Source organism: Erinaceus europaeus, chromosome 14, assembly GCF_950295315.1.
Source record: "Erinaceus europaeus chromosome 14, mEriEur2.1, whole genome shotgun sequence".
NCBI lineage: Eukaryota > Metazoa > Chordata > Mammalia > Eulipotyphla > Erinaceidae > Erinaceus > Erinaceus europaeus.
Window position 1 is genome coordinate 44,810,083 of NC_080175.1, and position 20,375 is coordinate 44,830,457.

Consider the following 20,375-nt stretch of genomic DNA (forward strand, 5'->3'; position numbering starts at 1 on the left):
GTTCGCGGAGCCCCTCTACCCCATTTCTACCCCGCAGCGTTCACTTCAGAGGGCTCCCCGCAGGGCTGGTGGACAGAGGGGCTCCTGCGGTTTTTTTTGGGGGGGCCAGGGGTGGGGCGCAACCATGTGGAAGAAAGGCGCAAGGCCAAAAATGTATCACAAAGTGCAAAACATCTTTATTTCCAGACACTGGCCCACAGCCACATAGGTAACAAGCTACAGCCGACCCCCTTCCATCATGCTGCTGCTTTCCCAGGCAGGGGAAAATTCTGGATCATCCAGGCCATGCGCCAGCACCCAGCACCGGGCCCAGTGACCGCTAGGGCCCCCCCACCCCCGGCCACCAACTCCACTGTCCAAGGCTGGGACACAACGGGCTGCCTCCCCCTCACTTCTGGGGGCTCGGTGCTCGCAGGGGGGACCCCTGCACATAGGTGAGTACGGCATTCTGCAGAAAGCTGGCCCTCTGTGCCTCCTCGTCCCGGATTCGGGCCATCTCCGCCTCTTTGAGCCGCAGCTTCTCCCTGAGAGATGCATTCTCGCTCTCCCTGTCCAGCAGCGCCTCCCTGTGGTCACTCATGATCACTGCGTGGAGGATGCTTGGTGAGTAGAGGGCACTGCCATTGCCTACTGTGCCCTCTCCAGCCTAGCCTAACCGTCGGCTCTCTGTCCACCCACGCCCCCAAGATAGGAGGGTGGGGTGGGGACCAGGCGCACTCACCTTTCAGCTGGCGCTCCAGGGCCGCCGCTTTCTCTTTTAGCGCCTCCTGGGCTGTCAACTCGGCTTGCAGCCTCCCGTTCTGCTCCTGCAGCTCCACCCGCACCCTGGCCACCTCAGCTACCTTCTCCTGGTCTTTGTTGCTCAGTTCCTGCTTTGAAGGGCGGTGGTGACAGTGGGGGGGTGGGGGGAAGAGGCACCCTCTCCAGGCCCTCAGGGCCCCCCTACCTGCTGCAGCTCCTCTAGACGCCGGCGCAGGCCCTCGACCTGTAGGCTAAGCTGGCCTGCCCGCGCCTGCGCCTCCGACACCACCTGCTTCTGCTGCAGGCAGGTGCCCTGCGCCTCGTCTCGGGCCTGGGTCAGCAGCCGCAGCCTCTCCTCCAGGTGAGCCCGGTGCTGCTGCTGCGGGGGGCACAGAGTCAGCCTGTGGGTGCTGGCCGGCCCCCACCAACCCCAACCCACCTGGTCCCTTGAACCTGCTAAACTGGAAGGACCTTCGGGGAGACCCCATCCTACCCCCCCATCTCCTATCCCGCATTGCCTGTGCTCGCTGGTCCCTCACCCTCCCCACCCCATGGCCACATGGCCCCAGGATTCATGTGGTCAGGGAGCCCCCCCCCCCATCTCAGGGCTGGATCACAGTGGGAGCTGCTCATTACCCTCATAAACACTTTTCTCTGCCACCTCACCCTCACGCTCTGGCAAGATCCCCACCCCCCAGGCCTTCCTGTCTGGTGGCTCTGGGAGCGAGAAGTGGTGGAATCAACTCACCTCCTCCAGGCGGACCTGGTTTTTGGCCTTGATGAGCTCCTCCTCGGCCTGGCTGCGTTCACTGAGCACCACTGCCTTGGCCCGGCTCAGTTCCTGCGCCAGAAACCACCTGCCCCACTGACCTCCCCTCCACCTGCTCCTCCATCCTCCCCACCCAAATCCTCCCCTCTATCTTCATACCTCCCAGGATCAGGGGAGTGCAGGTGCCACCTTCTTAAGGCCCTCTGGCCTCCAAGAGCGCTGGTAGTAGCTCCCAGGGGCCCCCAGGAGAGAGCAGAGCCTCACCTCCTCTAGAGACAGGCGCATGGCCTCCAGCCTCTGCAGCCGCTCCTGCATGGCCCTCTCACTGTCCTCCAGGTGCCTCGTCATGTGCTCCACCTGCCCAGGGGTAGGTGCTACTGGCAGGCTGGCTTCCCAGGGTCCCCCCAACCACTCCAAAGTTCTTACCCATCCCAAGAGGAAGGCAAGCTGTGGGGACCATGCCTATGGGGAGAAGGAGCCCTGAGTGGCTTGTGGGAAGTGTGGCTGGAGAGGCTTGGATGTGCTGAAGGGACACACAGAAGCCTGGGGGTGGTGGGGGTGGGTGTGAGGAGTGGGCAGCAGCCAATGAGTGAATTCAGGGCCCAGGAGGTGGCACTGTGGATAAAGCTCTGGATGGACTCTGAAGCATGAGGTGTCCTGAGTTCAATCCCTGTTACTGCATGTGCCAGAGTAAAGCTATGGCATTTGTTCTTTCTTTCATAGAAAAACAATCTTTTAAGGGGAGGGTGACAGCGTAATATTTATGCAAAAAGACTTTCGTGGCTGAGGCTCTGAGCTCTAGGTTCAATTCCCTACTCTACCATAAGCTGGAGCTGAGCAGTGTTCTGGGGGGAAAAAAAATAACAGAAAAAAATGAGTAAATTCAGCACCTCCTTGGAACGCAGCTGTTCTGAGTCCTCCAAGTTCTGCCGGGACCTTTTCTTCTCCAATTCCAGGCGCTCTGGAAGCCCAGGGTAAGAGTATGGGTCCCCAGGCCCCCCGCCCCCAGTCCCCACTCTGCTCACCAGCCCCTGGCTCCTGCCCCACCCTCAGCCTGAACAGCTCGCATCTTCAGCTCAGTAGACACGGTGGTCAGCTCCTGACGGGCCATGAACAGCTGTTCCTGCAGAGACTTCGACTTCCGCTCTAGCTCATCCACCTGGGCCAGTGCCAGGGAGAAAGTGAGGCCCCGCAGGGGGTGGGGGGAACCCCCATGCCTGGCCCCTCCTTCACCTGGTTCCGAAGCAGCAGGTTCTTCTCATTGGCAGCAGACAAGTCTCTGAGAAGCTTGGCCTCCCGCTCTGCAGCTTCCTATGGGGCACACGGAGCCAGGGCCCTCTGACCACCTGCCACTTGGTGCCACCCCCCACCTGCCCACAGCCACCTGCCCACCTGCTGCTCTAGCCGCTGCTCCCGTGCCTGCCTCTGTGCCAGGCTCTGCTGCTTCTGCTCCGAGCTGGTCAGGAGTTCCCCCAGGTCCTGAGCCTTCTGTTCGGACAGCACTAGGGCGGCCTCAGCCATCTGCAGCCTGAAGATTGGCATGGCCAGTCTGTTCCACCCCCTCAGCCGTGTTGGTCTCACTCTTACCAACCAGTGCTCACTTCCTCCAGGGAGCCCCAGGCTTGCCACCTTTCTGTGTAAGCTGCCCCGCCCCCCTGCACCCACTTGGCCTTGAGGGCTTTGATGATGGAGTGCCGCTCATTCAGTGCTTCCTGGAGCTGTGCCACTTGTACTGCTGTAGCCCTGTGAGCACAAAGGAATGTTCCAAGCCAGTCACCAGAGCTCCCAGGCCCCACAAATTCTTTCTCCCACTCCAGGCTGGATTCTGTTTTTCCTTCTGATCCTATAGCCTCCTTCCTCCAGGAAGCCCTTGGGGATCTTGGGTTAGCCCCTAGGCTGCTCACCTGCCACTCCTGGCTATCTCTTCCCGCTGCTTGTTGATGGTTTCCATCAAGTCCAGAAACTGAGGGCAGAGTCAATCCCACCCAGGCAGCACGCCCAAGGGAGGGAGGAGAGGCTCTCAACTTGGAATCCCCAGGGCAAGCACCCCAGAGGGATAAGGCCAAGGGGCCTGTGGGCTCCCAGGAGGGAGGAGTCCCAGTCCCCATACTCACCTGCCTGGACTTCTCCTCCTGCAGGGTCCGAACCTCCTTGCTGAGCACTTGAGTGCGGGCCTGGTTCTCCCGCAAGGAGGCCTGCTGGTCCTGGTTGTGACTCATGGCTTGCTCTGTGGGGGAGAGCCAGCTCTCCACCTGGGTCATCCAGGCTGCGCCCCACAGCCAACCAGACACACCCCAGCATGGGATAATGGGGATGGCAGGGCCAGATGTATGTGCAGGCAGAAAGGGGGGGGGGGCACCTGGGCCTTAGGGTAGGCACCATCCTGCTTACACAGAACAATGTCACATTTCTGAGGCAGCATCACAAGAGATCAGTATCAGAGCAGAGCCGCCACCACATGGTGGTGACTCATGACCCAGGGCCTGAGATGTCACTGAGGCTGGATAGGGCAGTAGGTTCTCCAGCAGGGGGCTGGGATCCCCACCCCAGCTCTGTCATTGTCAGTAGCAGCCAGGCAGAGGGGCCTTAGAGGCAGCAAAGTGCTGTATAGGGCTGGGGTCCAGGGGTTGACCTCAGGCCCCTCTATGAGACGAGTTGAGGTTCCTGAAAAGCTCAAGTCCAGGTGCCCCCAGCCCCACATAATCATACAAGGGCAAGGGCTTAAGTTTAGTACGTGTGGGTAAAGTGGGGGGTGGGTGCAGGTACTGAACCCTGGCACACAGGGAGAGCCTTCCTCTCCCCATCTCTAACCTAGAGTACTATGGAGATGAACGTAGTATCCCAGCCAAGAGCCAAACCTCCCTCAGTGGCTGGGCCTCTAATGAGACCAATCTCATTCTGTTGTTTTTCTTTTGATAGGGGGAGAGAGAGGGAGAGAGAGAAGACACCTGCAGCACTGCTCCACTGCAGTGATGGCTCCTCTCTGCAGGTAGGGACTAGGGGCTTGAACCCAGGGCTTCATGCATGTTGACTCGCACACTCTAACCTAAGAGGATCCATCTTGTGCCCTACTCCAGGCAGTGTGTGCTGCTAGAAGCCCCGCTCCGTACCCACAGCTCGAAGGATGTCCCCAGGGATGCTGTTCCCAGCCAGCTCCAGCCTCCACAGGGTTCTGTTGCTGGGGAGACAGCTTGCCAGGGCCCGGCCCCCCAAGAGGCCGAGGTTATTCCAGCGCAGATCTGGAACGAAACCTGCCATCACCAGACTGAACATACCTGGGCCCTGGCCTGGCCCTGGGCACCTCCTCCCAGAGATGATCACCAGCAGGAGCTCCACACCCCTGACTCCCCTCCCCTGGTCTAGGAGTAGACGAAAGTGGCAGCAGGCAGGGAGGCACTGGGAGGCCTCACCCAGCTCCTTCAGGCTGCTGTTCATCTTCAAGGCGAGGGCCAGCTCCTCTGCACCTTTGTGGGTGATCTGGTTGTTCCGGAGGTCCAGCTGCCGTAGAGCACTGTTGGCAGCAAGGGCCCCACAGAAGGTGGCAAAGGCATCTTCCCACATGCCCAGATTGTTCCATTCCAGCGTGAGGCTGTGGGCAGAGTCAGGAGCATGGCCTGATGGGCACCTGATCCCAGGGCCCAGGGTGGGCATAAGCTGTCACTGCCAAGGTTACAGAGCCTTGTTTTTCAGGATAAACCCCGAATCTGTCAGAAGAGAGGGATCTGGGAGGGAGGGAGTTTGAGTGGAGACACTTTACCTCTGAATGGACTTATTCTGCCGGAGGAGTCTCCCCAGAGCCTCAGCTCCCAAAGCACGCAGATTATTGCCCTAGGATGGGAAGAGGCTAGCTGGGCACCCCCTTTGTCCACACCCTACAGGACCCAGACCAGCTAGTGGCTGAGTTCAGATGAGAGCCTGCTTTGACAGCAGGGCTTTCACACAATGACCCCTGCCCCTACTGGTCCAGCTGGCTTACTCGAACATTCTGGACTTGCAGTCAAATACTCCACCCCTGAGCTCCACCTGCTGCTTACATTCTGGAACTAATGATCCCACTCCTACATGTGCAGGAAAGATTCCCAAAGCAGCACTGAGGTCCTGCCTGCCAATGGAAATAGACCAGGGTCCTGGCCAGACCCTGCATCTCCAAGAGGCTCTTGGATGGCACACCTGCTCACCTTCAGATCCAGAGACCTCACAACAGAGTTGGCGCACAGCCCCTGGAGCAGCAGTGTGGCACCTGTGTGTGTGTGGGGGGGGTGTCAGTCTGTGCCCTGCATCCCTTTACTGTAGGCTCCACTATAGGCAACATCCCAGACACGGAGGAGGGACACTGCTCTGTCTGACTGTACTCCCCCCCAACCCTCTTGGCCCAGGTTCACAGTATGAGTTTCCCCACTTGTCTCACGTTGGAAGCATCTGGAAACTCTGTTACAGTGCCATCCTGTAAGCTTCTGCCAGAAAAACAAACTGCCCTGCCCACACACTACAGTGTGAGAGGAAGCCAGCTGGGGCATCTGGAGGACATCTCTGTGAGGTGGCCAGGGCAAGCACCTGTCCCCAGCAAACTCTGGGCCTGCCCACCTTCCTCGCTCAGCATGCAGTCGCTCAGGACCAGCTCCCTCAGCAGCGCGCTCTGCAGCAACTTGCCCAGGGCCCTGCAGGTATCCACGGTCAGGCTCTGTGCAGCCAGGTCCAGCCGGCCCCTGGGCAGCTCGTGCAGCTGCTGCAGGACACTGTCTTGGGGCTCGGCCCCACTGTCCTTGCACAGCCTGCTATATGCGCGCTGGAAATCCTCCATGTCCTGGGGTGCTTCTCCCATGTGCTCCAAGCAGGCCTCACTATGGCCTGGCGAGCCCCCAGCCACCCCGCGGCGTACGATGGCCCCTCAAGCCCCCACAGTTAGGGGAGCACTGACGAACTGGCACTGTGGGGACGCGAGGATGAGGAGTCCTGGGGCAGCACGGCACTAGGCACAGCATGGACCCCAGCGTCGCCTGCCAGTTCCGTAATGCGGCAAGGCCCTCGCGCCGCGCTCCCCGCCCGGTGCCTCAGTATCCAGGAAGAGCAGGAGGCACCGGGAGCCGACAGGCGGAAACTACAACACCCAGGAGGCTTTGCAGGGCTCGCCCCGGGCCAATGAGAGCGAAGATGAAGTCGCGCGGGGTGAACCGAACCCGCGCGCTGCAGCCTCATTGGCTGGAGGCGCGGGGGTAAGGGAAACGCGCACCAAGGCGGCGATCATGGAGGGAGCTATCCCTGGTTTCCGGAAGGTGGGAGCGGGCGTCGGCTCTGGGGCTGGCGGGCTGAGGCGCGGGGACACTGGGCTGGGGGCTCCAAGCAAAGGGCGACGCTGGATACCCGCGGTGCTTCACCCGGGAAGCAGCCACGGAGATCCGTGGGGACTCGGGAAGCGTAGTGCTCGAATCCGGGACTGAAAGGCCTTCTCATGATCGCAGTCAGGGAGCATCATGGTTCTGCCCAGCTTCTCGAGTTCCAAAGACCTCTTCCGGCTGTGTTCACATGTTAAGCTGTCTGGGATGTGTGGATTCAAGTGCTTTTCAAAAATAGTTCATTTTATTTTAACCAGAGCATTGCTGAGCTCTGGCTTGTGGTGGTGTTGGGGATTGAACCTGAGACCTTGGAGCTTCAGGCATTAGTCTGAAGAACCACTGTGCTATTTCCCTGTTTTGTTTTGTTTTTTATTTACAAAAAGGAAACTGACAAGAAAACATAGGGTAAGAGGGGTACAACTCCACATAATTCCCACCACCAGAACTCCGTATCCCACCCCCTGCCCTGATAGCTTTCCTATTCTTTAACACTCTGGGAGTATGCGCCTAGGTCATTATGTGGTGCAGAAGGTGGAAGGTCTGTCTTCTGTAATTGTTTTTCCCGGTCTTCTAAGTGCTTTCTCAGTAAGACTGGGCACCTGGCAGTCAGGCACTTCACACAGATGGACCTATTTATTGTTTAGCAACCTAAAAAGGGGATTTACCAAGTAAGGAAACTAAGGTAATGGCTGACTCACACCCAGGCCGTTAGACTGGATAGATATGGTGAGATCTGACCCCAAACTGCCCTTTTGTACCTGTTACAGTTATATCTCAGGAAGGTGAGCCAGAAGAGACTATGGTCCTGAAAACCCAGGAAGGAGCTTTGCATGCGTGTGGGGGTGTGTGTAAGGGTTTGCAACCTTGCAGTTCTCTGTTGGGAGTCTGTTCCTTTTTCACCCAGGTTCAGTTCTCTGACCTGGCCCAGAAGAGATCAAAAGGGAAAACCAGGGGGAAGGAGAAGCACCCTGGATAGTCCTGGAGTGCTTGCCCAACGGCCCTGGCAGGCAGAGCTGTCCTCAGCAAAGGTGACAGGGAGGGAAGGGCCTGTGGCACTGCATGCAGTGGGACGAAGGCTGAGGTATACCAGACACTGCTGTCCCTGCAAGCTGGTTATCACCCACTCCTGTATGGGACAACCCTCCTCCCAACCTGTGATGACCCCCTGGGGTGTCACACAGCTCTCCCCACCTCCAAGATAGAGGGGTAGCACTTTTTATTATCTTTATTTATTGGGTAGAGACAGCCATTAGGAGACAGACACCTGCAGCACTGCTTCACCACTTGCAAAGTTTTCCCCCTGCAGGTGGGGCGGGTGTGGGGGGGTTCAAACCCCGGTCCTTGAGCACTGTAATTTGTGTGCTCAACCTGTTGCGCCACCACCGGACCCCAAGGGGTAGCGCTTTTTGAGCACTGCCTGATAGCGGCAAGAATGGCCAGCAGGTGGCGCCAAGCTCCCAGGTCACTGCTGAGAGGACAAGTCACTGGTCAGTTAACTGGGCAGAGTCCTGGCCTTCCAAAGCCAGGGCTGCATCTCTTGTTCACCTGTCTAGTATCCACTCACGTTCCTGGCCCTCTGCTGTGCCCTCTGGTCTTGCTGTGCTGCAAGTGGGTCAGGGTGTGACCCCGTGACAAAGACTGGAGGTCCAAAGGGGCCCACTCACCCTCCAACAGGACTCCCTCTGCTGGTGTTCACTCCCCAAGTGCTCTGCCAGCTGCACACCCCCAGTCTCCTGGGCAGCCATGCTTGGTTCATCCCCTGCCCCCCAACACATACACATCCCCATTGCCTCCTCAGAGCTGCCTGCCAGCCCCTGGTCCAAGGGAAGCCTCACATGTATCCCTCCCAGGTCTCTGACCCCTTCCCCACCCATCTCCATCCAGAGTGCTACCTCCCCATGACATATGGGCCCTACCTTGTCCCCCCAGGAAATCCTGCAGAGGTGCCTGGCCTCTCCAGCCCTCTCCCCCAAAGGACATGCCTCACAAGTGCCAACCACCTGCTTCAGGGTCTGTTCTGTAGCAACACAAAGCAGGTTCCCAAGAGGGGGCACAGCACCAGATCTTCATAAGCACAACAGCCTTGAGGAAGGAGCACCCCTTGGCCCTGGGTTCAAGGGCCTCTTAGCTCCTTAGAGTCCAGTCATCTGTCAGCCACATCACCTAAACTCCAGTCTTCCCCAAGAGGCATCCAAGGGAGGGGTGTCCCTACCCCAAGTAGATCCTACAGTGTCTCCAGAGAGGCCCCCCGTGTCTACCCATAAGTGACTGTCCCATGTCCCCTGCAGGAGCTGGTGAGCAAACTGTTGCACTTACACTTCAAGGATGACAAGACCAGAGGTCTGTGCCCCAGCGGGAGGCCTGTGGTGGGGAGGGTGGGGGCAAGCCTGTGACAGGTCCCTTTGCCTTACAGTCAGTGGGGATGCGCTACACCTCTTGGCAGAGCTGCTCAAGATCTTTGTTGTGGGTAAGCTGCCTGCCTGTCATGCCCCCCCAACCCTCCCTCCTGACTTCCAGTGGCAAACCTGAGATGCATCCCTGCCCCATGCTGGTGCCTGAGTTGGGGGGTGGAGTGAACCCGGCCTTCAAAAATCCCTCCCCTCCCGGCAGAGGCGGCCATCCGCAGTGTCCGACAGGCCCAGGCAGAGGACCTAACGCAAGTGGACGTGGACCAGCTGGAGAAGGTGCTGCCTCAGCTGGTGAGTGGCCTGTGGGCATGTGGGGGGAAGACATGGGTGGGCTGAACCCCACCCCCCAGCCTGAGTGCCTCTCTCCCACAGCTTCTGGATTTCTAGGTCTTCATGTTGCCGCAGCTATAGGTCCACAGTGCTTGCAGTCCTGAATGTCCCTGGGGGTTTGGACCTGACGCTGGCCCACTGTCACCAGGACCCCAGTCCCAGCCACGAGTTGTTCTTCCTGCTGCCTGTCCTCTACTTTTCTCTGCTTTACTGCTGCTGGACAGAGCTATGGGGCTGTGGGCCCATGGGGGGGGTACCCCTCCTGCCTCTAGAGCAGTGAACCCCACACTCACCCAGGAGGAGCAGGTGCAGACGGAGGAGCGTCCCCACCCCCCACTGGTAGCACAGAGCAGGCAGGTAGCTACTGTGTACTTGACACAGCTGCACTCCCTAACATCAAAGCCGCTGTGCGCCCTTTCAACCACTGGCTCCCCTCAGAAGATGCTTTCCTGAGCCATAAATTTGTTCCCACAAAGCAACATCAATAAGTCAAAGCTGTTCCCCCAGGCCCCGCTTTCTCATTGTCATTAATCACCCAAAGTCAAGTTGCTTCAAAGCCTGCTCACCCCTTCTGCCCATCCTGGTGGGATGAGGGCAGGGCATTCTGAAAGGACCATGGGGACAGCACATGGGGGCGGGGGTGGGGGTTCTGCCAATGGCCACCAAGAGCCCAGAGCCTGTGCATGTGGCTGCTCCCCTGGAAACTGGCCACAGGAATGGGGGGGCGGGGGGTTGGAGCCACTGGGGCCCACTTGTAGCTGAATCTCGGGCCTGGCTGCTGGGGCCCACTTGTAGCTGAATCTCAGGCCTGGCTGCTGGGGCCCACTTGTAGCTGAATCTCGGGCCTGGCTGCTGGGGCCCACTTGTAGCTGAATCTCAGGCCTGGCTGGGTCCCAGAGGGAGGTAGTGTGCAGGCCAGACCCAGCTGGGGAAGAAGGGGTGCCAATAGTCACCTCCACCAACTACAGCACCCAAAGAAATCCCAGAAGGACCTCGAAGCACGGGGGTAGGTAAGCCCTCCCTGGCCTAGCCCGCTGTTCTCCCCCCCCCCCCCCCCCCCGCCTCCAGGCATATCTGGGCTTCAAAGCCAGGCACATGTGGAAGCAATTAGACCTGAAGGCAGAGGCGGTGCCAAGCGCCCAGAACTGTGCCCCACGGCCACTTTGAAGTGCTCTGATGCAGGGTGAGCGGGAGTGGGAGGGGAAGCCTGGGCCAGCCCAGCCTGGAGGCAGGGTGTGCCCCTTCGCCATGCCAGGACTGGGAGGCCCCACTGCACTGGCACTGCCAGGAAGGGTGGGTGCCCAGGGGGCCCGGCGTCCCTTTCTGGAGGAAGAACAGGAGGTATGGAGAAGCCATCTTTATTCCTGCTGGGGGGAGGCTGGGTGGGTGGGCAGGTACCTCCAGGCCATTCTCACCTCTTGTTTGCTGCAGGGGAAATGGAGTGGGGTGACCTCAGTTCTGATCTTGGCCTTACCCCTACCCCCACCCCAAAGCACCCTCCAGGGTACCTACCTGGCAGCTTCAGCCACTTGGGCACCTTGCCCAGATCCCTCCTCACAGGCTGCACTGGCCCCGGGCTGGGCTCAGGGGGCTCCAGGGCCTCCTCTACTGTGGGCTCCAACTCCTCGGGGGCTGGCAGCGGAGGCTCAGGCCGGGCGGCCCTGGACATATATCTGCCGGGGAAGGCCAGCATCAGGGTTGCAGGGTGCAGGTTTGTCCCCAGGGTGTCCCCCACCCTACCAGTGCTCACCTGGCCACCAGCATGTCTGCCACCGATGGGGACACCGTGTGTTCCAGCAGTCTGGGCTCCAGGTAGAGACCTGCAGGCAGCCCACTCAGGCCTGGGGAGCCAGGAACCCCCCCACCACCACCACTCAGCCCTGGGAGGGGGACCTCCCAGCCACAGGTCCTGAGACTCCCTCCTCTACCTGGAGGAGCCCCCACTCACTTGCAGGCTCCTCAGCTCCAAAGTGTACGAGGGCAGCAGGGAAGAGGTTGGCCTGCAAGGGGAATGGACCTAGGGCTGCACCCCGAGGATCCCCACTCTCCTGACTGCCCACTAGCTGATCAGCTCAACTACTCAAGACCAGCACCCCCTACCCTCCCTAGAGGAAGCCTACAGGGACCCTCCTGAAAAACTAAAGCTGTAAGCCAGAACTGCTGGGCCAGCAGAGGACAGAAGCATGGAGGGGCTGGCGGGAGGCAGACAGTGGCCAGTGAGGCCCAAGGGGCACAGGCTCCCCATCTTTGCTGCCCAAAGAACATAGGGTAGGGTCTACAAGGTGGCTAAGAGCCAGAGCAGGAAAGGGGAGGAGTCAGTGCCCCTAACCTTCCTGGGACATGGAAGAGCATGGCCAAATAACTTCAGCCACCCAGGAGCCCAGTCTGGAGGCTGTCCCCTACCCACTCAGCAGCCACAAAAGCCCCTGCCTGTTGCTAGGGTCTCTTGAGGGTACCACAGAAGAAAGTGAGAGCACCAGGACAGAGGGTCCTTGGGGTGAGGCTGAGACAGGAATTTAGGGTACTTCAGGGACAGGCCAGGTGGGGTGAGTGTAGCAGGCACCCCTGTACCCACTGAACACACCCCTGCTTTCCACCACACTCAGCCTCACCCAGCTGCTTTCCAGCCAGTCCTTCCTGACACACACTCCCTTGGTGCAGCGGCCAGGGGAACAGCTAGGCAGCCACCCCACACCCACCCAGCTGTCACTCTGGAGCAGGACACCCCCTCCCCCAGCGTCAAGCAAGAGAGTGAGCGAGCGGCCTGCCAGGGACATGAAAGCCCATGGCTTCCGTGTGGCCGCTCACTACTTCCTTCCCTGTGCTCTGCCAGCTCTCTGATGGCAGGCGGCTGAGGACCCACCCGGACTGGGCGCCCTAAGGTCCTGACAGGGCCGAGGATGAAAGTAGGCAACTTTCAGAGCAGGGGGCAATGTCACGTGGAGGCAGAACAGGCAGCACCCCAGGACTCCTAATTGGGGGGGGGCAGGGGTCTGGGCACCACGCCTCTCTGATCCCAAGACATCTTCCAAATTCAATGTTTATCAACAGGCTGTCCAGCAAGGAGGGGGGGAGGCCCAGCGCCTGTGGGGCTCCAGGCCGGGGGAGAACAGCTCACAGCCCTGCCTATACCCACCAGCCACCTCTCCTAGGGGTGCCCTGCTATCTCCAGAGGGTCAGCCCTTGCCAGCAAGCAGCCCCCCTTGCTCCCACCCAGAACTCCGCAAGGCTAGGGCCACTTAGTCAGAAGCCTGTTACTAATTAAGCTCCAGATGGACTTTGAAGAGGAAGCCATTAGGTCGGAGCTGGGGGACCCACTGCTCTGCCAGAGGATAAGACATTCCTCCTGGCCTGGAAGGTGACCAGGTGAGGCACTGGGTCACCGCTCCTCAGCCTTGCGCTCCAGTGGCCCCTCCAGCCCAGACCCCACCTCAGCCAGGAGCCAGCCCCCAGGGCCACCTGCAGCCAAGGCCTGTGACCCTTGACTCTTCCTCTGGGGGCCACCCAGCAGCCCCACCCCAGCAGGCAGGACTGGCTCTAAGGCAGCTGAAAGGCACTGCCACCCTCCTGCACTCCCACAGGCAGTGCTACCTGGAAGAGGGTCAAGCTGTGGTCTTCCAGCACGGTCTTTGGAGGAGCGATGACTGCAGGGAGACGGATGGGGTGAGGGGGTGCTGGGGGACATCTGCTGGGCTGCTTCTGAGAAGGTGAGGCTCACAGCCCCCACCCACCTCTAGGGCTGCAAAACCCTAGTGAGGTGGACCCGTCATCCCCAGATACCTCCAAAGAGACTGGCATCCCACACCCCTGTTCCCCCCCCGGCTCAGGGTCAGGATGGCTCCTCAGGAAAAGTTGCTTCCAGCCCAACCCCCAGCTCCAAGGGCAGACTCACACAGGTAGAACGGTAGCATGGGGTTCCCCAGGTGACTCCTCACAAAGTCCCGCAGATCCCCTACTACAAGATGGGGTGAGGTAAGTGGGGGGTACCATAAACAGGCCCCCCAGCCCCACTCTGGAGCCCCAAATTATGCTCCTGGACTGGATCCTAAAAGCGGGGTCAGGGAACTTGATCCTATCCTCGTGTTGTCCCCAAGGCTAGGCCATCCTCCTGGGACCATCAAAGTTGGAAGGGGAGAATTCCAGCTGGTCTTTCCACAGAGCCCCCGTACACACACACACACACACACACACACACACACACACACACACACACACACACACACACACACCAGGGGGGCCAAGACCTGTACAGGAATCACAGGGGTGCCTCCCTTCCTTTCAGAGGAGTCATAGCCCAGGGAGGAGTACCCCTGGGCCCACCCTCTCCCAAAATACTCAGAACAAGTAGGTGTCCAAGACACACAGCACAGCTGGGGGCTCCAAGACTGGCAAGCTCAGGCAGGTGGCAGCCATGAAGCCCAGCACTATGAACACACACATATACACAGGCCAGGCAACTAGTCTCCAGGCCCAGAAGTAGGGAGCCATCCCCAAGCTGGGGCTGCCTACCTGTCTCACTGGGGCGGAAGAAGCCCTGCAAGATGTAGCGGTCAGGGAACAGGACCCTCAGGGCCACCTAAACCAGGACAGGTGTGTGGTTACCTGAAGCCCAGCTGAAAAGGTAGCACCCCTGGGCCTTTGAGGGCTGAGCCAGCAGACATGCAGTTGGACAGATCCCAGGAGATCCGCACTGACCCTGCTCTCACTGGACACGGGCTTTGTGGGCCCCAGGGAGCAGGTTGCCATGGCAGGGGCTTATCCCAGTGGTGCCCCCTCACATTCCCTTCTGTACCTTAGGGTAGCGTTCTAGCTTCTCCTTCATCTGTGTCTCCCGAAAGGCCTTGGTCACTAGTGGAGCTTCTTCTAGGCGCTTCCTGTGGGGGTGCAGGGAAAGGTCTAGGTCCCCGTGCCAAGCAGAGCCCCAGACAGGCTTGACTGGAGGCTGTGATCTCACAGTGGGCTGCCTCCCATCTGCACCCCCAGGGGCGCTGGGACCCTGGTGAAGCAGGGTGCCCCTACCGCTCGCTCTTGAGCTGAGCCAGGCGCTGTCTCACGTCATCCACCGTCACCTCAAAGAACTCATCGGGCAGCTCCGCTGGCCAAGCCTGCAGCAGCTCCTCCAGGTCAGGATGGCAAACCACAGGGTCCCGTTCCACTGGCTGCAAGGAGGGACCCACAGCCCTGGAGTAAGGCCTCCTTGCCCTGTTCACTCCCCCAGAGGCAGCCTGACCACACAGGCACTTGCGGAGCAGGGTGAGTGGAGCCCAAGGAACTAACTGTCCATCAGGGTCCCCCAAAATGAGGAACATGGGGAGCAGTGCTATGTCAGGGCCTCTGCAAGAAAGCAGCCGTAAATTAGAGTGCAGGCAAAGACCAGGCTGGCCAGCCTGCCCCCCTACCCCTACCCCACAGGAAGGGATAGCATGGGACCTCAAGGATGGCAGCATCCTTGGCTGGAAATTACAAAGCAGGACTCTTGCACTCAGTGCTTCCTGGTAATTGCAGCCAAGGCTGCCTCAATGGTTGGGGGTGGGACCCCTCCATGGTGGTGACATGGGGGGCAGTTGGGCCAAACAAGCCCTATTCTCCCTGTAGGATGGCCTTAAATCTCCAGGGCAGAGAGCACTGCCAGAGCCACCCATGGTCCAACCCCTCCCCCATCTCACCCCATTGACACCTGGGGGTGGGGTGAGCTTGGGAACAAGTGTCTCTGTCCACTTCCCTGCGCAAGGTCCCCCCTCCTGCTCTATGGTCCTTGGGGATGCCAGGTCCAGGCAACCACCCTGTGCTTGGGACCAGCTCCCCCAAGAAAAGCTGCCAGGTAGCTCAGGCACCCCCAGACATCCCAAAGACAGTCTCATGGCTCCCCACTGGGAGCCCTTCTGATCTGGAGGCACAGCAGCAGGACAGGAAGGGCTGGCCAGGGCCTGTGGGGGTTTCTAGGTGGCTGACCAGGGCCCCTGGGGGTACCCCCTGTGAAGCCACAACCCCGGCAGCCACGAGTGGTCTGCAACAGAGACTTTATAACAAGATGTCAGGCGCCAGGCGGCCCACAGCCACAGAGCCTGCATTCCACAAGAACCAGCACTCTAGGCCCTAGGGGAGGGCCAGGCCACAGCCAGTGGGCTGAGAACTCAGTAACCCCACAACCCAGCAGTCCAAGCATTGTGAGTCTGCCCCCAGCACAGTGGGGTGATGGGAGGGCCTCAATCCTTCTAGCATGGGGGACACAGGTGACACCGACCCTTGCCCAGAGACACTGATTTTTGGTCAGACAGTAAAGTTAGCTAAAGCCCTCTGATGGGGGAGGAATGTCCAAGGGCCCCCACCCTTAAGACATTTTTTTTTTTTGCCTCCAGGGTTATTGCTAGCACTACAAATCCACTGCTCCTGAAGGCTGTTTTTTCCCTTTTGTTACCCTTGTTTATCATTGTTATTATTGCTGTTGTTGTTGGATAGGACAGAGAGAAATGGAGAGAGGAGGGGAAAACAAGGGGAGAGAAAGACACACCTGTAGACCTGCTTGACCCGTAGGTGGGGGAGCCAGGGGCTCGAACTAGGATCCTTGCACCTTACACCATGTGCACTTAACCTGCTGCTGCACTACCACCCACCTACCCACCTCTTTTTTTTTTTTCTTTTTCTTTTCTTTTTTTTTTTTTTTGATACCTGAGCACTGCTCAGCTCATGATGGTGCTGGGGATTGAACCTGGGACCTCAGAGCCTCAGGCATAAAAGTCTTTTGCATAACCATTATGCTGTCTCATCAGCCCTTTTTCCACACCCCCTGTGCCTTAAACCAGCTGGAGTCAGGGGCTCATAGCACACCCTGCTGCCTCTGGGGCCAGACCAGCCTCAGCCCACAGCTGCTGCCCAGGCCCATGAGCACAGAGCAGGCAGAGGTGGCTAGGATGAGAGCTGTACTCCATGAGGGCCACCCAATGAGAATAGGAAGCCTACTGGCATGAGCTTCATGGGCCTGCATGGCAGCCCTCTGCACCCTGCCCCAAGGACCCACAGTGACATTCCTAGATGAGGTCTAGAATGTAACAGCCCAGCTCCTTCTTGGACTGCTGGTACCAAGGACACTGGTGGGAGCTGACTGCTTGCAGGATTAAGCTACAAGGGTCGCCTAGTTCTGAGGCCCCTTGCCTGATGAGGTTGCTAACATAAGCCAAGAGATTCTAGAACCTTCCACACATGGAGGGACTGAGGAACACATTATCACCCCCCTTGCTGGAGTCTGAAGCACACAGAGGAACTGGAGCCTCTGCAGCCCCAAATTACGGACAGCTCCAGGTTCTAGACAGTCTCCAAAGACAGTCCCTCTCTGAAGCCGTCTGCTGCCATCACAAGAGGACATGGGGGAGCCCAGTGGCAGGGCAGGTGTCCTTTGAATGCAGTGTGACAGATGAGAAAACTGAGGCACAAGGCACCATGTCACTCGCTGGAGGCCAAGCAAGGATTATGACTCTTGAGAGCAGCATCTGACCCAATGCCCCCTGAAAAATGCCCCCTTTTTAAGCCTGGGACCCCAGTGGGCATGAGGGCAGGGGGAACTAGACAGGGTGGTGACCTCACAGCTGTCACTGGAGGACACTGGCCGGGGTCCAGGGAGAACCCTCTACAGGGACACTCAGAGCAGCCCTATATGACTGCCCAGGCTGGATAGGTGCTGGGCCATGGGGAGGGGGGCACATGGTGAACAATGCCAGCTATGGACATCTCTGTGCCCTCAGAACATCACTGCCACACTACAATGGGCCTGCCACCACAGCTCCCCTGGCCCCCTGCTCAGTGGGGCACACAGCACAAGTGATCTTGCTGTACAACCACCCCCCTTGACAGTAAATTTCCAGTATGCAATAAAACACAGAAGAATGCAGAAGCTATTGGGAGGTGACCTCAATCCCAGATTTTCTAGTTTCCCCTGGAGCAGTCCTTTTCCCCACCCCCCTCCCAACAATGGTTTTGGTGAGAATGTGCGCCTTTTCCTTGGAGGCTTGGGGTTTCAGTGAATCACCAGGAGAGCCTGGCCAAAAACTCCTGAGTTACTCAGAGCCCCAGCCTGCACGCAGGCAGAGGGCAAGCATGTGGACAGCAGGAAGGCCTGCTGCTACCAAGGCTGCCCCAGGGCCCTAGGCAGCCCGGATGCATCTGTTCAGTGGGGAGGGCGCAGCCCCAAGTCCCACATCCACTCCCTCTAGAAGGATGTAGCCTTGCCTTGAGTCTGAATCAATGATATTTTATTTCAGATCTTCAGACTGAGAGAGTGAGGGTGAGAGACAGAGAAGGAAAAGCACCTCAGGGCTGCTCCACTATCTGTGGTACTTCCTCTGAGGGTATGGTGCTCCCACATAGGGCTGAGCTGAAACCCATGTGAAATCTGTAGCCCCCACCCCAAACTTACTTTGGTTTCTCACGTGCCCTCCGGAAGGAGCTCAGATCATGCACGTGCAGGACATCACTGAGGGGCCTTCATGGCCTAATATTCTGTTTTGTTTTTTTTAGAGAGAGAGGAGACACCACTGATCCATTCCCACCATTCATGGAGGGCCACCCCAGTGCTGTCCATGGTGCTCATGCATGAGAATACATGTGCTCTAACAGGCCTCTCCCCACCTGCTGTACCTTCTGCCCCTCAGTGTGGCCAAATGTGTGGCTTTGGGGACAGCCACAGCCCACCCCCCCAAAAAAAAAAATTACTGAAATGGCTCTGAGTACACTTCCAGAGTGGAGGGGTAGTAAGGGGCAGCTTGAGGTTAGCAGGTCCAAAGGGCAGACAGCAGCCAGGCCTGTGTGCCCAAAGCCAACCTGTAGGGAGAAGCCCAGGCTGGGTGTGCAGCCGTGGTTCCAGGGTGTCAGGGTGGCCAGGGACCAGCGTACTCTCCCCAAGCTGAGCTGCTGCTGAAACACAGCAGGACAGTCACACTTGCAAGTGCCTGCCTGTCACCAGGCTTCAAAATCTGCTGCAAGACTGGACTGGTGCCTTCAAAAGCAACCAACCCATCTGCCAACCAACTTCAGTGGGTTTTCCAATTAAGGTCACTCTGGGCCTCTGGGAACAGCTGGGTCTTCAGCCACCATGAGCCCGTGAGCATCCAAATACCAACTGGGCATGCTGAGGCTGGCCAGCCAGTTGCATACCATGCCTGGGCACCACATGTGGGGGGCAGCATGGTATACTATGAGAAGGGGGGTCAGTACCCAGGGCTGAGAGCAGAGGGCATCCAGGGGCTATGTGCTCACCCACTCAAGCCCCAGAACTGTGCCCACAGGCTCTAAACCTGCCCCTAACCAGGAGGTCCATCGCCCCAAGACTGGGGAGGGATGTTCAGAAACCCAGGAAGGTCCAAATCTGTTCCATGAGCCTCCCTGTCCTGCCTTTGATCAGGGACCCCCATTCCAGCTGTGTGGGGGGCCTCACCAACACAGATCCACAGGGTGGCCTCCAGGCAAGAGGAAGGACTTCAAAGACCAGAGGGGCAGCCTGGTCAGAGGGCTGATGACGGCCAGGGAACTACCTACTAATAACAAGTGAGCACCAACATCAAAGGCGGGGTCAGTGGGTCTGTAAAGCAGCCCGGGCCTCAGCAGAGGACCTGCCTGTATTTTATCCTGTCTCTTTCTTCTGACTCTTTATTTAAATCCCTAAACCACACACAGGCAGAACATTAATGGGAAACTTGGAAACTCTTTTTGATTACTGAAGGCGTACCTTTGAAGTTCCCCCAAAAAGCATTCTGTTGTATTCCCTGCTCCCCTCCCCCAGGACTGAAAAGGGACACAAAGCAGACGCCATGTGGCTGGCCTACTGAGTGTGTGGCTGTCAGTGACAGGACGCGTGAGGCAGCCAGCTGCTGGGGCTCCCAGATCAAAGGCCTGCACTGCTGGCAGCCAGGCAGGCCCTCCCCTAGGACCCCTCTTTCCTGAGGAGTGGGCCTCTGGGGTCAGTGCTTGAGGATGCTGGAATCCAGGGCCTGAACACCCAGCCCCCGCCCCGCCTGCAGTTCCCCAGAGACACAGAGCCAGGGTCCCAAAGGCCCCCTCTACCAGTCCACCAGTGTTCAGCGAGAAAGGTACAATCCCCAAACACAGGAATCCCAGTGAAGACTTGAGTGCCCACAGAGAACCAAGTCCCAGCACCAACGGGTCCCACCAGACCTGCTATCAGACTCTGACCCTGCACACTGGTGGCACCACAGCTAAGAAGCCAACAGGACCCAACACACCCAATCCAAAACGATCTGTGTACACATATGTTCTTGGCAGCACAATTTGTAATAGCTAAAACATGGAAGCAACCCAGATGTCCAACAACAGCTGAGTGGTTGAGCAAGTTGTGGTATATATACACAATGGAATACTACTCAGCTGTAAAAAATGGTGACTTCACCATTTTCAGCCGATCTTGGATGGACCTTGAAAAATTCATGTTGAGTGAAATAAGTCAGAAACAGAAGGATGAATATGGGATGATCTCACTCTCAGGCTGAAGTTGAAAAACAAGATCAGAAAAGAAAACACAAGTAGAACCTGAAATGGAATTGGCGTATCACACCAAAGTAAAAGACTCTGGGGTGGGTGGGTGGGGAGAATACAGGTCCAAGAAGGATTCAGAGGGCCTAGTGGGGGTTGTATTGTTATATGGGAAACTGGGGAATGTTATGCATGTACAAACTATTGTATTTACTGTTGAATGTAAAACATTAATTCCTCAATAAAGAAATTAAAAAAAAAAAAGCCAGCAGGGTGCCCCCAAGTTGAGTGTGTGTGGGACTCTGGACTAACAGG

General features: G+C 58.3%; 3 protein-coding genes and 1 long non-coding RNA gene across 15 annotated transcripts in view; 2 read left to right on the plus strand and 2 right to left on the minus strand.

Annotated features, from left to right (window-relative positions):
* Nucleotides 1–154: 154 nt before the first annotated feature.
* Nucleotides 155–6,721, minus strand: LRRC45 (leucine rich repeat containing 45). Of its 7 annotated transcripts, XM_060171731.1 has the most exons (18): nt 6,429–6,721; nt 6,095–6,168; nt 5,689–5,750; nt 5,268–5,338; nt 4,921–5,135; nt 4,621–4,749; nt 3,625–3,737; nt 3,415–3,473; nt 3,176–3,253; nt 2,903–3,038; nt 2,744–2,821; nt 2,558–2,669; nt 2,401–2,471; nt 1,775–1,867; nt 1,490–1,582; nt 947–1,120; nt 722–869; nt 155–585 (listed from the first exon to the last, which is right to left on the minus strand). In XM_060171731.1, the coding sequence occupies exons 1-18, from the start codon at nt 6,704–6,706 to the stop codon at nt 389–391; spliced, it is 2,181 nt and encodes a 726-aa protein (XP_060027714.1). In that variant the 5' UTR covers nt 6,707–6,721; the 3' UTR covers nt 155–388. The 7 variants fall into 7 exon arrangements, with proteins under 7 accessions (XP_060027714.1, XP_007524529.2, XP_016044253.1 ...); XM_007524467.3 differs by having other exon boundaries at nt 4,921–5,099; nt 6,095–6,566; XM_016188767.2 differs by having other exon boundaries at nt 722–872; nt 4,921–5,099; nt 6,095–6,566.
* CENPX (centromere protein X) lies at nt 6,692–10,088 on the plus strand. Its single transcript, XM_016188784.2, has 5 exons — nt 6,692–6,783; nt 9,132–9,183; nt 9,257–9,310; nt 9,454–9,542; nt 9,624–10,088. The coding sequence occupies exons 1-5, from the start codon at nt 6,754–6,756 to the stop codon at nt 9,636–9,638; spliced, it is 240 nt and encodes a 79-aa protein (XP_016044270.1). The 5' UTR covers nt 6,692–6,753; the 3' UTR covers nt 9,639–10,088.
* Nucleotides 10,089–10,237: 149 nt separating this feature from the next.
* On the plus strand, nt 10,238–20,304 carry LOC132532791 (uncharacterized). Of its 2 annotated transcripts, none has more exons than XR_009544720.1 (3): nt 10,238–10,372; nt 10,481–10,922; nt 19,354–20,304. It is a non-coding gene; the product is annotated as an uncharacterized LOC132532791 (long non-coding RNA). The 2 variants fall into 2 exon arrangements; XR_009544721.1 differs by lacking the exon at nt 10,238–10,372 and adding an exon at nt 10,412–10,446.
* Nucleotides 10,924–20,375, minus strand: part of ASPSCR1 (ASPSCR1 tether for SLC2A4, UBX domain containing) — a 28,527-nt gene continuing 19,075 nt past the window's right edge. For 2 of the 5 annotated variants that reach the window (XM_060171735.1, XM_060171737.1), the window contains 9 exons: nt 14,601–14,740; nt 14,374–14,455; nt 14,091–14,157; nt 13,474–13,536; nt 13,173–13,225; nt 11,530–11,581; nt 11,332–11,401; nt 11,094–11,254; nt 10,924–11,006 (listed from right to left, as the gene is read on the minus strand). In XM_060171735.1, coding sequence (XP_060027718.1) covers nt 10,993–11,006; nt 11,094–11,254; nt 11,332–11,401; nt 11,530–11,581; nt 13,173–13,225; nt 13,474–13,536; nt 14,091–14,157; nt 14,374–14,455; nt 14,601–14,740 — 702 coding nt within the window. In that variant the 3' untranslated portion in view covers nt 10,924–10,992. Of the gene's footprint in view, nt 11,007–11,093; nt 11,255–11,331; nt 11,402–11,509; nt 11,582–13,172; nt 13,226–13,473; nt 13,537–14,090; nt 14,158–14,373; nt 14,456–14,600; nt 14,741–20,375 lie in introns of all 5 variants that reach the window. The other 3 variants (XR_009544718.1, XM_060171736.1, XR_009544719.1) reach the window with 3 other exon arrangements.